This window comes from Symsagittifera roscoffensis, chromosome 7 (assembly GCF_963678635.1).
Source record: "Symsagittifera roscoffensis chromosome 7, txSymRosc1.1, whole genome shotgun sequence".
In the NCBI taxonomy this organism is placed as follows: Eukaryota; Metazoa; Xenacoelomorpha; order Acoela; family Convolutidae; genus Symsagittifera; species Symsagittifera roscoffensis.
Window position 1 is genome coordinate 33,148,491 of NC_087068.1, and position 16,976 is coordinate 33,165,466.

General features: G+C 33.7%; 1 protein-coding gene across 3 annotated transcripts in view; it reads left to right on the plus strand.

Annotated features, from left to right (window-relative positions):
- The first annotated feature begins 9,661 nt into the window (after positions 1 to 9,661).
- LOC134851210 (uncharacterized) overlaps positions 9,662 to 16,976 on the plus strand; it is a 31,392-nt gene continuing 24,077 nt past the window's right edge. For 2 of the 3 annotated variants that reach the window (XM_063867193.1, XM_063867192.1), the window contains exon 1: positions 11,328 to 12,346. In XM_063867193.1, coding sequence (XP_063723263.1) covers positions 12,191 to 12,346 — 156 coding nt within the window. In that variant the 5' untranslated portion in view covers positions 11,328 to 12,190. Of the gene's footprint in view, positions 9,941 to 11,327; positions 12,347 to 16,976 lie in introns of those variants that run through there. The other variant, XM_063867194.1, reaches the window with a different exon arrangement.

The window sequence follows — 16,976 nt, forward strand, 5'->3', positions numbered from 1 at the left end:
CGATTTTCATCCGCTATCGCTGCATCATTGCTTCCTTGCGTCTTGCTCGTTTTTTCACGTTGTCCTACGCAATCGTCTTGTTTTTAATAATTACGCATCTTACTTTGAATCCTTCAGTTGTAGCTCTGATTAGCTCGTCTTGTATTATAAACTTCACCTATTGAATTGTTAATTGACTTTTAGAGTGAAATTATGAGTGTCAGAAAACTTAACTTCCCACCTAAACTACTATCCCCAAAAGAACAGGAAGAGAATGAAATTTTTAGCATGCTGCACTACATGTTTTATATTATAACTGTGAATTATAGTGATTTTTTGGATGACAAAATTCTGTTTGTTGGTGATTCTAATATGAAATACACATATAATGCTACGAAAGACTTCGATCTCTTTAATAAATATAATATAGCTGTAAACAGTAGATCAGGACGATGCGCTCGACACCTTCAATCTATCTATCCAGAAATCGTTTGGTTTAAATATATTGTAATAATAGTTGGTAATAATGATTTTAATAATACGGACAATGCACAACTAATTAAATATTATAAAGATTTGCGTGACCATATACCCGAGTTAAACATAAAGCAGTATGTCAAATTTGTTGAACTACTTCCGAGGAAAGACCATAATGCGGAAGCTGTGAAGGCGTTCAACAGAAAACTGAAGGAGTCTTTAGCCTCTGATATTATTCCAAACAACTCTATTTCTCCTTGTCATTTCAGAGACGACGAACATTACCATCTGAAACCGGAATTTTTTGGCAAATTTGCAAAATTAATGGCCAACTGTTGTAGAATTATGATGGAAAAAGTTGTTACGAAGGAAATCTAAATATCGCAAGAACAGTCCTCCCTTTAAGAAAAAACAAAAAAGGTAGCCCAAAACGAATCAAAATCTATTTTTCATGTCCATGATTCCAAAACTGCAAAGACTTTATAGGTAAAAAAATCAAAATATTCGTATAGCTGCTTGTTTTCATTCATTCAAAAAAATCATAAAAAACATTAAATTTGCAAAACTTAAAAAGGCTACTTTTGGCGTTATTTAATTGTTTGTTGTCTCTGCTTTTTTAATCAAGAAAAGTACTTTTAAAATTCTTCAAAAAAATTAGAAAATCAAAAAATTTGTCGGTTTTTCTTCAATTCAAAAGCTACTTCGAAAAAAATTTAAAAAACGTCTAAAAATGAAAAAAAAATGAAAGTTTTTATGCTTAATCGGATCTTTGTCATAATTTTTGTATTTGGAATATTTTAAATGCTTCTCTCTTTTCTTTTATGTTTTGTACTTTGTGTTATTTGTTGTCTAGTGATTAACTTCAAAGCCTGATTTGTACCTTTTTGATATTGTATCTTCCAGATAGAACAAAAAACTTCGCAAAAAAGTCCAAAAGTTTGCAAAACCTAGAAAAAGCTTACTTTTGGCGTTACTTAATCGACTGTTGTCTCTCTATACTTATTTAATTTGCATGCTTAATCAAGAAAAGTACATAAAAAAAAATTGTCCATTTTTCTTCTTCCATTCAAAAGCTCGTTCAAAAAAAATAAAAAAAAGTCTTTAAAGAAAAAAATTCTAGGCCTAATTGGATCTTTGTCATAATTTTTGTAACCGGAATTTTATAAATGCTTCTCTCTCTTTGGTTTCATGTATTTGTACTTCAATTTAAAGCCTGATATGTATTTTTCTGATATTGCATCTTTTTGATAGAACATCTTTTTTGGGCTTTACGGTCTTACTCTTAATTTGCATCAGTTATAAATTTTAGTTAGATTCTTGTTTGAGGTCGAATCTTTATCGGGTTATCTTGAAATCAGGGTCATTATTTTTTTTGTTTTTCATATTTTGAACCAGATCTTTTGCGATCGTAACTTTAGGGGAATCATGCACATGTTGTTCAGGCTAACCCATATATAATAATTAATAGCTTTGAAATTGGAGTGAATCTTAAAGCCTTTAAATAGCCAAGGTGACTTACTTCAAAGTCTGTCCGAAGTCAGTAGCTTTGAAATTGACTCTGATTTGCTGTTGAAACCTTTTCGGGTTTAATTTCATTCATTGTCAATGCATAACTACAATTTCAATAGCTACTAACTTTGTTGATCTAAATAAACAGTTGAGGTTGAAAATCTTTTCAGTTTAATCATCTTCTGTGTATAATTTTCGTGCTTGTGTTGTGTAGTTCGAATCAGATCCCTTCCCTCTTACTTTAACCGGAATCTTTCTCTTGTTGTTCATTCTATTTCATATTTAATACTTAACCATTTGATGAATAAAGTTGTCTTAAAGCCCTAAAAATCACCAAGCTTGCTAATTTCAAAAGGAAATTTTGTTCTGATCTTTCGGTTTTCCCAAATGTGTCAGAAGTTAGTAGCTTTAGAGTTGACTCTGATTTGGAGTTGAAACCTTTTCGGGTTTACTTGCAATCAGGGTCAATGCATAACCATGATTTGAATAGCTACTAACTTTGTTATTCTGAATAAATAGTTGAGGTTCGAAACCTTTTCGGGTTGATCATCTTCTGTTTATAATTTTTCATGTTCGTGTTGTGTAGTTTAAACCAGATCTCTTCCCTCTTACATTAACCGGAATCTTTTTCTTGTTGTTTATTCTCTTTCATATTTAATACTTAAACATTTGATGAATAAATTTGTCGTAAAGCCCTAATATTCACCAAGCTTGCTTATTTGAAAGTAAAGTTTTGTTCTGGCCTTTCAGTTTTTTCAAATGTGTCAGAAGTTAGTAGCTTTAAAGTTGACTCTGATTTGGAGTTGAAACTTTTTCGGGTTTACTTGCAATCAGGGGCAATGCTTAACCAAGATTTGAATAGCTACTTACTTTGTTAATCAAATAAACAGTTGAGGTTCGAAATCTTTTCGGGTTGATCATCTTCTGTTTGTCATTTTGCATGTTCGTGTTGTGTAGTTTGAGCCAGATCTTTTCACTCTTACTTTAACCGGAATCTTTCTCTTGCTGTTCATTCTAATTCTTATTTTATACTTAACTATTTAATGAATAAACTTAGTCATGAAGCCCTAAATTTAACCAAGCTTGCTTATTTGAAATTGAAATTTTTTCTGGCCTCTCGGTTCTCTCAAATGTGCCAGAAGTTAGTAGCTTTAAACTGACTCTGATTTGGAGTTGAAACTTTTTCGGGTTTACTTGCAATCAGGGGCAATGCTTAACCATGATTTGAATAGCTACTAACTTTGTTAATTAAATAAACAGTTGAGGCTCGAAACCTTTTCGGGTTGAGTATCTTCCGATTATATCTTTCAATTTTGTGATGTGAAGTTTTAATCAGATCTCTGCCCTCCTATTTAACCGGAATCTTTCACTTGTTTTTCGTTCGAATTCAAGTTTCATAATTAGCTATTCTTTTGAATGTTGTATAAATGTTTTGTGTTTGCTTAAATAATTGCGAATAGGAATTGGGAAAGGAACGTTCTTTTGCTGTTCAAATTAGCAAGTTGGTGATATCATTTGAATGAATAATTTAATTTTGGTGCTTGACTGGAAAGAAGCGTTACTGGAAATTTACCTGGTTAAACTTTTGGATGTCTCATTTTGAGGTAAATAAGCGAACACATTTGTTTCCAGTAGCCTTAATTGTTATGTGCATTTGTTACCTTTAGCGAGCCTTTCCTTGTTCCATACGTGGGACCAACTGTAGAGGCCTTCACGTGGCGGTCCTGTTTAAGTGTCTTACTTCTGTAAGACATGAGCTGACATCTACTTAATAAATTTTTTTCATAGGTTTCTAATTTCCATCTGTCTTCATATTTTGCCTCAAAATATCCTCGGGGAGTTTGATTGGTTGTGGCTTTTGCAATCAACCGCAAATTTGAGCCCCAATAGAATTTAAATGGATTAAAAGTTGTTTGTTTCATTTATGCGCTCAAAAACAGGTCAAGAATTTTTACCTTAACGTACCTTAAAACACCTTAAAAAGTTAAGGTAAGTTTGCACTACCTTAAGTACACCTTAACTTACCTTAAAACACCTTAAAAATTTACCTTAAATCACCTTAAAAGTTAAGGTGTGTCAACCTTAAAAAACACCTTAAAAAAGTTTTTTATAGGTAAATTTACCTTAAAAGTTTACCTTAAAAAAGTAGGTAATTTAACTACATTTACCTTAACATTAAGGTGTTTTTACCTTAAATTTTTACCTTAAAAACACAAAAGTTAAGGTAAAATAACCTCAAATGTTAAGGTAAAAAAACCTTAAAAGTGAAGAGAATTAAGGTTTTTTACCTTAACATTTAAGGTTATTTTACCTTAACTTTTGTGTTTTTAAGGTAAAAATTTAAGGTAAAAACACCTTAATGTTAAGGTAAATGTAGTTAAATTACCTACTTTTTTAAGGTAAATTTTTAAGGTAAATTTACCTATAAAAAAAATTTTTAAGGTGTTTTTTAAGGTTGATACACCTTAACTTTTAAGGTGATTTAAGGTAAATTTTTAAAGTGTTTTAAGGTAAGTTAAGGTGTACTTAAGGTAGTGCAAATTTACCTTAATTGTTAAGGTGTTTTAAGGTATTTTTTAAGGTAAATTTACCTTAACTTTTTTTTGAGTGTAGGCATTGAAGTCTCCAAGAATTATGCAGTTGTATTGAGTGAGCAAGTGGTTGAGTGATAGCGAATAACCTGTGGTGCAGCTGGATTTTAGGGGAAAGTATATGATGATAACCGTTATGCTGCTTTTGCCAGTTTCAATTTTAAGTGCCTGCTGCTCGATGTGACTGTCGCCGTTGGCTTTTCTCAGTTTCAGAGTTTCAAACAGCACTGCGTCTTTAATGATAAAAACAAGTCCACCCCTTTTTGCATCTGTTCATAGGACGTTCTTCTGTAATTATTATATAGCCCGTGAGTGCTTTTTGGTGGCCTTAGCAACAAGTTTGGTTTCTTGCAGCACTGCAACTTCATTTTCTTGGTTTTGCATCCGGTCGATATTGCTATGTAGTTTCTGTCGAATGCCGTTGCAATTGAGTTGAAGTATGTTGAACCTGTCTCAGTTTTGGCTGTCGTTGGCTTGGTTTTTGATTTTTACATCTTGGTTGCGATTAAAACTTTTTTGATTGTTTGTTGGATGGATAACCTTGCGTCGAAATTTTTGTTCCAGTTATTAAAGGATCGCAAAACGTGCACTTCAAGTGAACCCAACCTGCTCGGCCACACGACGCACCGGTACTACTCAAATTACTTCGATTACAAATCGCAATGATGTTCCTGGGTTGCTCTCAACACCTTGTTGTTGTACCTGAAGATGGAACGCGGCTGCAAATCGACTTAAGGACTGTGCAGCAAAAACCCTGCATAGTCCTGTGTCAAAAACCCGCGTTGTCTAAAAGATAAGTGGGTGATTCTTTACCTAAGCTTGAAGTGAAGTGTCAAGTTTTGAACTTATTCAGTAAAAAAACCGTTTTCGGAAAAAAACTTTTAGTTATCATTAACTTTATGTTGCGTTTCGAATCTCGTCCTTCAGTTCTTTTTGATTTTCCAATTTTTTTTTGTTAGCTGTACTGAACCCTTGAATGTTTCCAATGACCTTTCTAAGGTGTTTGAACTAAAAAAAGTCATAATTATTTCTAACTCTGAAAAAAAACATACATTTTTTGAACGATTGAAGTTTTTTTTTGTTTTTGCTTCCACACTCTCCCTTCTCGCCCGTAATGTCAACTAGAAGGCAATAGGTTTCTCATCTAGAAACCTTCTGTTGGGAGCAATTGAACTTCCCCAATTCAACTTGGACTGAGTTGGATCGCCTCCTATACGCTACGCGTTCTCTGATAATTGGTAATTAGCGCCCGGGTTGAAGTCACAGAGATTATCAGTACTGTTCAAGTAAAACAACAGTTGTAAAACAAAATTCAGTCCGGTTTCAGAGTAAACCAGTATTTTACTCTTATGTTCACCTGATCAAGAGATTGAACAGGAAAAAATTTGCCAGTACTGCGGTTTTTTCACTGATTTATCTCTGATCAGAGCGAAATTGCCACTTGCCAGAATCTGATACAGAACTGATATTTAAAAATTCATTTCTGGAAAAGTACTAATTTTATCTGTGTCTTCAACGCGATTGTGCAAAAATTGTCCAACGTTGCAACTTCAAACTTCCAGAAACCCGACACAAATAGACAATCACCGTGCAGTTGGATTGGTAGAGCGAATGATGCAAACTGAAAAAAAAAACGAGACGTGAAAAGCGGCAATAAAACTGACCCAACAAACACACCATATGAGAGTTAATAAAAGCTATCAGAGAAACTCCAAACGCAACAACAGAAAAATTTACGCCATTCGAGGTGAGAAAACCACCACTATCAAAACATAGCCACAACAATTAAAGCTAAAACTGTTTCCTTGTATAAAGTCCAATTGTCTTCTAACGAGGGAGGCGGTAACACCAGAGCAGATTCATGACATGGACATCTATTCGAACAAGAAGGTCAAAATGGTTTATCAATACTCTGTGTACGAGGGCACCGCACAAACCAAAAATGAAGCTCGAATACAGAAAATGAAAAAAAAACGGTGGTCCAAGATTTTCTAATGTAAATATCGAAATCCAACAAATAAATGGCAAAACTAAGACAGACACAGAAACGGTCACTACTAAGTATATAAGAAAGTTCTGAAAAAATTTACGGAAAAAAATTTAAGTTACAATTAAACCAAAATACCCTTTCGAACAACGAAACAGAACAACGGACGGTAAAATACTCAATATTTCACCAGGAAACTAAATAACCCGGAAATGTTCTGAAACCAGCAAAATTGTAGATTACAAAGTGTGCAAAACCAAACTTGCCAGAAACACCGTAGGTAGCGAAGACGCCTTGACAGAAAGGAGAAACCAGACATACTAATGTAAACCGTAAGAAGGCTTCCCCATATCGTCAATACACAATAGTCCGAGTCCGCTATGGATGTTGAGTACCATGTCCGGGATTTTGTTCCGCTCTTGCGCCATCAAGCAATAAACTAGTCCGAGCAATTGTGATGAAGGCCAAAACATCAAAAAAATATAACAGAAGAAGACAAGGATAGCCGGTTACTGTGCAAGTAGAACAGAATGTTCCGACAATAGTCCTTAAAAATCTACCACAAAAAGTTTTATTTTTTTTAAATAAAGTAGCTTTTTCTGCGTGGTGTGATAAAAAGATCTGACATGAAACTATAATTCAGGCATATTGGACAGTCATACCGAACAACAGTTTTTGAAGAAAAATGACTAGACAAACAAAAAAAAACAAATTTTCTTTAATTTTTTTTGCAGAATTTTTTTTTGAATTTTTGAAATTTTTGATTAACAAAAACGGCATAAAAATCTCCAAAAACTGATTTACTCAAGTATCATCATTATTGAGCATAACTAAACCATTGTAAATGGCCTAAATTAAGCATAAAAAAGCCTGCTCGCTGGTTTTCGTCGCTCGAAATATGACGAAAAGTCAAAACTTTCAAACCGGTTTTTCTCGACACTGAGAAAAAGTTTGGTGTGGGATGTGGTTCGATCTGAGACTGAAAGGGCTTTACTTTGATATATCACTCAATCCAGTCCGATGATCATAAGTGTTACCTGATTTTGCGTGGAAAACAAAAAGAAAAAACTTAAAATTTAACCGAATACGAAGTTTCTCCCCTACTTCAACAGTCCGAACAAAAAATATAGCTGGTCGCGCAAACAAATTACTGAAGACTTTGACCGTAGTTCTTTAGCGAACTAACAACCTAGAAAAAATTGACAATTTCTAGTGTTTATTTTTCTGTTTTTTTACGGGGAGTTTTTTCAAAAAAAAATTCTGATTTTTTGCATATACTTCTGTAAAAATCAGAAGTTTGAAACGCACCCGAATACAAAGTTCCTCCCCATTTTCAATGGTCGGAACAACAACGCCTCCGTCGCATTCCCATGAAATTTTGAAAAATGGACAAACAAACAAAAGAGGAGCTTTGTCGTAGAGGCGTTTAAACACATCTACGACAAAGCTCCTTTTTTGTTCATTTGTCCGATTGTTTATTTTTCTTTTTGATTTTTTTTTGCACCTCGGCGTTTTGACATTGCTTTTTTTCGTTGCCACGATTCTTCTTCAATCCCAGGAAACTTTGAAAAATGTTTTCAAATTTTCCTGGGAACAAAGAAGAGTAGAGGCAACATAAGAAAACAAAGACAAAACGCCGGTGTGCTAAGCAATCAAAAACTCCGTATACAGGAGAGTACGAAGAATCAACTCAGGAGGGGAAGATTGAAAATATAAATGCGCAAACAAGGGTGAGCCAGTAAAAATCAATACAACCCAAAGCTGAAAACCTAAAAACTTGTATACTTGTTTCTAAAAAACAGACAGATTATTTGTGCTCGGTGTGGTTGTTTTCTTCTGATAAAATTCGACTTTTTATCTAGCAATTTTTGGGGAAATTTTTTTTGTTTCATTCAAAAATTTTGGTTGTCCTCAAATTAAAAATATGTGTCACCAGTGAACATTTCTCGTAATTTTTATGGGGGTTTAAAGATTGTCAATGGACCCAATTTGACATAATTAACGCGCGATATATTTTGTGCTATTACCGCGTAAGTGGAGTTGAAATCCGTATTAGAAATTGATCCAAATTGAAATGAGGCATGCTATTTGGTATATTAAATACTTGGCTATATGCAAACTTTCAAAAATTTTGCATGTGAACCTGATTTCCATGTTCACATTCAAGTACGATTCCACTGTATCATACGATAAAAAGAGTTTGTTAATTTTTTTTTCATATGATTAGACAACCCATATTGTAAAATTTCAATCCACGATCGTTTAAAAAAAATTGCAGGGAAATAACTTGCTAAATGTTGAGCTTAGGAACTATTGAAGTTTTGACCTTTTTGTAGAAAAATTGCAAAGAGATTTTGGATCGAGCTTTAGATAGATACCATAATAACATAATGCAAGCAGGGGCGGATCTAGGGTTTTTTCGAGGGACGGATTTTCAAAAATTCTTCGAAAATTTTGTCGACTTTCTTTTTTAGTTAGGCCAAAATGTTTTTCCGAGCTCTCCCAAAGCACTAAAAAGACCGTGTTTTGGCCAAAACTTCTGCGCCGTACGCAAAATTTTGAAAAAAAAACAGGCCAAAAAAGCGCACTCCCCTCAAAACTTAGTATATATTAGCGCAAAAGGCGCCTTTAGAAAAACGTAAGGGGGTCAGGTCAGCCAAAAATGGATATCTCAAATAATACAAAGGGGGAAACCCTTTGGGTCCGCAGGGGTTCGAATCCCTGCGGTCTAATCCCCCAAGCCACAAATCCGCCCCTGATACAAGCAGTCTTGTTTGTCGTAGCCTTTCAATTCAGAGGATTTTTTATGCGATTTAATATATATAGCCAACATCACATCCACTATCAAACCTGGCAGAGCTGTTTTAGTCTGCACAATGCATAGCATCTTTTTTCGCGCAGTCATGTTAATCGAAAAAAGCCGATCGATTTTTTCCGACCGCTTCTCATTATGAAGATTGATGTGTAGAGGCTTTAAATACAGGAAGGTATGTTGCACTTTTTCCTGTGCCGATGGACAAAAATACTGCTATTATCATTCTTACCTCCCTGCTTAAATCGATGTACTGTTTCTTAGCCATAGTCTACTGTGATGCCGTTTTAGCCCCACACCCGTCGCATACCGTGTTAATGTGTTGTATTTATACAACTATCCTTCAAAGGTCTGATTTACATTTTTGCCCTAATATTGAAAAAAGAAACAACGATGAAGCGCATAGTTAGTTGGTAATTTCACTTGTTTTCCTTTTGCGTGCAAAATCCATTCTAGACCCAAAGGCTATTACTGTTTTCATACGTTTCCTGTTGAAAAAAATTATTTATTCTGGTAATCGGTCTCTAATAGAAAAGGAAAATGGAAGAAAAACATATCGCACCAACTTGACGGGCAATGACTCGGGTAAGTTTATACATTTTGAAGCAATAAAACTAGCATTGCCTCGAAACTGTCATCGAATCTAATGATAAACTTATGACCATGAGTCTCTGATTTTTTGATCGACATTCTTTGGTTTGACCATTCATAGGAGTAAGTTCCGCAATTTTTTTTTGCATATCTATAGATACCCTGCAATACTTATAGATGTAATGAAATTTCAAAAAATGAATATGTAAACACATCACATCTATATATCATTTTTTTAAATAAGCTTGCCTGAAGTCGCAATAACTTAATGGAACCTGATCTAAACTACATTTTATAATTGGATAAATTGGATATTTTACCACTGTAAAATATTTAATATTAACCAATCATAATCCATCTAACTAACAACCCACTTATTTGTAAGTGCTGAAATTACTTGTAATTTCAGCACCAGAGAGATTTGAATTTAACTTAGAACTTAGTTGCCTCTCCAAGAGAACTTCAGCAGTTGCAATAAGCCAGTATACTCTAGATCTATTGAGCCTAGCAGAGACTAGTTAAACACCCTGAGACTAGATAGTATAAGAGTAAGATTAGGATCGGTATTAGACTAAGAAGTAGCACGAATCTGTCCGGCCGAAAATAAGATAGCGTGACGAGCAGACGGTGTACCCTATCCGAAATTACTCTATGAGTTAACCACATCGGTCATAACTCATTAAGTGCGCAGATCAACACGCCATCTCCGCATTATGTACATAAACAATAATATTAAAGATTGCTAAAGCCGGCCTTTTTGCCCAATTGTCCATTTCGACAATCCTGTATCTTGCTCGAAAACGAACATATAACGGAAGTGTTTTAAAGTATGAAATAGTATATAGTTTTTTACTCATTTTGTCTTTACAGTGTGAAGGGTCAAATTTTTTAAACCATTATTATGTACTTTTGCTGAGCCAAATTAACTGATATTTTATCTACAAAAACGCCTCTTTTTCTACCAAGTTCGACCCAACATATATTTGCGTGTTTTGGTGTTTCAACTTTCAGTTCGTCCATAGGACCAGTGCGATCATTAATTTGGGCCGAACTATGACTTCCTGGCTCGACCATTTTGCATTTTGAAGCAGAGCATGAAAAAAAGACGCAAAAGATAATGTGGTAGCTGAAAGACTAATTCCTTCTCCTTCTGATTAGTTATGGAGAAACTCAGCCGTGCACACCATGTTAGAGTGGTACCATTGGCAATATTATAGCTCACTGATGCCATTCCATTTGCGCGCAATTTCCAATTTCATGACTAAAATTTTTGCATGAAATTCCCAATTAATCCATAATGCAGGCAGCTTTTTCCACGATAAGAAAGAATAAACAAACATAAACGCCTGAAGTCTATTTTTCATATCCTTGTTTCATCAATTATGCATCCATGTGGTTTTGCTTTTCGTTTTGCATACCTTATCAGCACAGCACATAAGTTGAATCTTTTTGCATTGAGTTTGTTTTCCAATGCGAAATCTTTATTTGTCAGATTCAGCACAAATTGATTTCACTGTCTGTTCAAGATCAAATTTTGGCCTGGTGAAATCAAAGAGTTGAAAGGAAATGAATGACCAACTACTTTTACAGAACTCTAAGTCTACATGTTTCTAATTTTCCACTCCAGTGTGGTTTATTTCAACAAGAAACAACCCAGGAAATCACGTACCAATTTAACGCCTCGTGGAATTCAGTATGAACTTCAATAGAACAAGAAACTAGAAATAAACTTAATTCACAATTTCCACGCGGTGCTTGCAAACAGGTTGCTCAAAAGTCTAGGCTTCAAGGTCTTCTTCTATCGAACAGGGCCATTGAGGGTTTGACGGTATATAAGTTATGGTGTCGACATGGTGCAACTTGACCTTTATAAATAAGGAGGGTCATTGGTTGTCAACAGAAACCGAGTGACCATTGTACCATTATTACATCATTTACAAACAAAGCCTTTCGAAAGTCGAAATATGGCATGTTTATCAAACAAGGCTCAAATTGCTTCGCGTGACTAGTCTCAGAAGAATAGATGCAATCTGCCATATTTTCTCAGAGATATAGAAGAACCCTTCGTTTTACTCTGCCATATAGTTCGCAGTGAGTGAAAGTTCATTAATGCATATTGTTCAAATCACTTCTTATCCTCTTTGCGACCTGAAACAGATTTGATACAAATCACTTTTGGAATTATTACAGATACAGTAGATATTGCACTCTAGTGGCCAGGTTACGTCACAATACTCGGCGCCTATGGATTCCCGCGGAAGCTCAGCGAGAGATCACCAGCAACACTGCAGTTACCGCAGTAAGCTCCGAGCAGAAAGGGAATATGCGGTGACATTTCGACAATCCGCAACCTATTACGAAGACACGTTGTCATGTAGCTCTTTTTTCGGCCGTCGACCTGTAAGTTCAATAAGAGCAGGCCAAATAGAATAAGCAAAGCAGGCACCCAAACCCCATATAATTCTTAAAAAGAACTGTTAACAAAACTATCATTTTAATCCAGAAATAAACACGGATCTTCAGAAATATAAATCCATACACCAAAAATCCTAGTCATACAATTCTCATACAATTCTTCTATGAGAAAATGCTAGTCATACAGTTCTCACATATTAGAATTGTATGACTAGCATTCTTCCATAATGAAAATAAATAACGATACACGGGAATGGAATGACCTGCATTTTTTCAAATTCAGCATTTTTTCAATGAAATTGAAATTTCTACCTACTATGAAAACTTTTCAAGACACCATAGGCCGAAAAAATTATCGCAGCATCCCCAGATTGACCTCCATACAAAAAACTGCTTATCATACAATTTGATACAAAAAAAATGCTTATCATACAATTTCCATTTGAGAATTGTATGATACTCAATTTTTTCTTTTGATGTTTTTGTCTCAGAAACACTTCAAAAAAAGTTTTTCTAATAAGTTTGTATAACTTTAAATCAGTATTTAATTGAATGGGATCATATGTATTTGTGAAACAGATTGAACACCATTAAACCAAAAAGAGTGTTTGTCATATAGATACTTTTTTGATGATGTAAACACAGACCGTTCTCACTTTAAGATAGAAAAATTCAAGTAAATTGACTGAAACTTAGATAGAACTCTAACTGTTGTTTTTTCTAAATGCCCCAAATGATTCATATCAGTCTTTATTTCTAAGACCATTTATCCACGAGGGAAATGACCAACATAGGAGCTCTGCAGCTCACGACGGCGAGCCGCCGCTGTCTGTTGTGCCCCTGCTTAAAAACTACATGCAGAGATTTTTTGGTTATTTTTCTGGACTGGTTAATGTTGCACCCGACTTTTCTCAAGCAACGAGAACAGAGCATGGTGGGCCTCGATCATCCGACGTTTCGATTGAGAGGCGGAGACATAACCACTTCACCACCTCTCACCGTAGTGTGTTGGTTACGTACGACTTTCATATAACTGTCAAGATAAATAATAGCTGTTTAAAGCAGAGCGGCATTCAAGGTGTCTAAAAAATTTTCGATTTAATAGTTCAATCAAAAAGTCACTTGGGTGTGATTCACTTTAATTTAGATTTGTCCTTGTTACACGTGATAACAAACCTACCCGCACAAGGTGCTCACTTAATGTTTCGACCGTCTCAACCTAAAATCCGTATGGTTCGACAGTCTCGACTAAAATATTATACGTTTCGGACTTGCTCCACCGAAATTAGGTATGTTTCGACAGTGCTCGACCAACACAAATGTGCTCGACCATGCTCGATCCAAGCAAGATATTTTTCGACCGTTCTCGACCGAATTCGGGCATGGTTCGACCTTCAAACAATATCATTTTGGGGTACAATGATATGATGTTTTTTTATCAGAAAAAAATTATTAGACTTAATTGCACTTTAAAATGCTTTGTGAAGATAAACTATTTCCGAGCTAACTTTTTTCATCTTTTGGAATACTGGTTTGCAGTTTGAGTCAAAAATATTTAAAAAAACAAGTTGATATTTGAAAGAAAATGTTCTGTTTGACTGTAAATTACCACAAGACAATTGATATGTTTCGACCGTGAGCAAGGTATGGTTCCACCGTGCAAACTTGTGCTCGAACTGTTTCGAGCTTGTTACGTGTATGATTCGAACTTGTGCTCGACCCAAACACCTGTCTTGACTATATGTTTTTTGGTCGAGCACTGACATGTGCTCGACTTCGAAACTCGAAACGAGCGCCTCGGCCAGGGTAGAGTAAGATGAGCACCTCGACCCGGGTAGAAGGTCCGCGCATATTATTTGCGAGTTTGACCAGAATTGCAATTTTTGAAAAATCCTTGACTATCAGTCCTATTAAAGTCTACACTGTGCGCTTATACGCTTTCTTTTGCTACCCTTCAAAACAAAACACCATAGGCCATTCTTTTCTTGAAATTTATATCATCTCTTTGACAAATTGGCAACAGAAGTTTTTAGTCAAAATTTTTGCTCCATTTGTAATGAGTATTGTGTAAAAAAACAAAAAAAAAATAAAGTCATCAGCAAATCAAACTGGTCAAAATTAGTGGCCAAATTAGAACGCGTCGGAACAAGTTGGAAGCTCACCCATATCTTAAATTTTTTATAAGAACAAAAATTGTATCTCAATAGAATGCAATTGCTTGAGTGATATTTGCTTTAATTTGTAATTCTCAAGCAATCAATTTATCAAGAAGTTAAGTTTTATTTCATATTTGAAAACTAATTTAGCAGTTTTCAAATCAGTTCAAACTCTTCATTGAACTTTTTCCTTGAAGCACATTTTTTTTTGTCTATCAAAAAACGAGCACAGTCTGTACATGATTTAAGTTTGACGATTAATTTGGCCGAGTTAATTTTTCAACGATTATGAAGGTACTCCTGTAAAAGTATATAGTTTCCTGCATCCAAGTTTAGGCGTAAGTAATCGATTATAACGGATTATTATGATGATTTTTTGACAATTATAATTGACTAAAATTACCAAAATTAGCTGTTTAAAGGATTTACAATTGATTAAAACTGTGATATAATTTCAAGAGATTATAATTTCTTATAATTGATTATAAGTGATTATAGTTCTTACAAAAAACCCTTAAAATTAATTATAATTGATTATAATCGATTATAATCTCTTATTTTGCCGAAATTTTGTCAATTCAAAACTATGTTCGAATTATATCTCATGGGTTATTATTTTTGTGTCAATAAGAAAATCTCTAAAAGAGAGATCTCTTGAACACTTTGGTTCATCTGAACACAAAGTTTTACCGCGAAACAAAAGTTTCATACAGATCCTTTCAAATGAGTGGAAAGGTTCCCGCCGTAGATGAAAAACAAATCTCCCGATTCAATCAAGAAACTATATCAATTTACTGATGTTTTGCTGTTTAAAACAACTTAAAATATGCATCACAAAAATTCTATAGGGGAAGATATGAAAAAAATTTTTCAATTTAATTAATTGGAAAACTTTAAAAATGTTTTTCTCATTTTTCATAAGAACCAACGTCTACAAAAAGCATAATAAAATAAGCAATTTAGATACAACTTCGATGAAAAAAAGGACAAACAAAAAGAATTACAATCAATTATAATCGACTAAAATTGATTTTTTTGCAAAACTAAAGAACTAGAAATTTTAATAAAAATAATGGATCATAATCAATTACAGTCAATTATAATTGTATCGAAAAACAGACGAATAAATAATTGATTATAATCGATTATAGTCGTTTTTAATCTCTTTTTTTGCCGAAATATTGTCAATTCAAATCTATATTCGAATTAAACCTTATGGGTTATTATTTTTGTGTCAATAAGTAAATCTCTAAAAGAGAGAGCTTTTGAACACTTTGGTTCATCTGAACACAAAATTTTACCACGAAAAAAAGTTTCATATAGATCCTTTCACATGAGTGGAAAGGTTCCCGCCGTAGATGAAAAATAATTCTTCCGATTCAATCGTGAAACTAAATCGATTTGCTGATGTTTTGGCGTGTAAAAAATCTTAAAATATGCATCACAAAACAACTCTAATGGGGAAAGATATGAAAAAAGACTCATCAATTTGAATTAATTGGAGAACTTCAATAATAATTTCTTGTTTTTCAAAGGAACCAGTGTCACAAAAAGCATAAAATATAAGCAAGTTAAATACAACTTCGAAGAAAAAATGGACAAACAAAAAGAATTACAATCAATTATAATCGACTAAAATTGATTTTTTTGCAAAACTAAAGAACTAGAAATTTTAATAAAAATAATGGATCATAATCAATTACAGTCAATTATAATTGTATCGAAAAACAGACGAATAAATAATTGATTATAATCGATTATAGTCGTTTTTAATCTCTTTTTTTGCCGAAATATTGTCAATTCAAATCTATATTCGAATTAAACCTTATGGGTTATTATTTTTGTGTCAATAAGTAAATCTCTAAAAGAGAGAGCTTTTGAACACTTTGGTTCATCTGAACACAAAATTTTACCACGAAAAAAAGTTTCATATAGATCCTTTCACATGAGTGGAAAGGTTCCCGCCGTAGATGAAAAATAATTCTTCCGATTCAATCGTGAAACTAAATCGATTTGCTGATGTTTTGGCGTGTAAAAAATCTTAAAATATGCATCACAAAACAACTCTAATGGGGAAAGATATGAAAAAAGACTCATCAATTTGAATTAATTGGAGAACTTCAATAATAATTTCTTGTTTTTCAAAGGAACCAATGTCACAAAAAGCATAAAATATAAGCAAGTTAAATACAACTTCGAAGAAAAAATGGACAAACAAAAAGAATTACAATCAATTATAATCGACTAAAATTGATTTTTTTGCAAAACTAAAGAACTAGAAAATATAGTAAAAATAATGGATTACTATCAAATATAATCGATTATAATTGTATCGAAAAAGAGAAAAAAAATAATCGATTATATTCAATTAAATTGATTATAATTGTTTATTTTGCCGAAATTTTGTCAATTCAAACTTATATTCGTATTGTATCTTATGGGTTAGTTTTTTCTGTCAA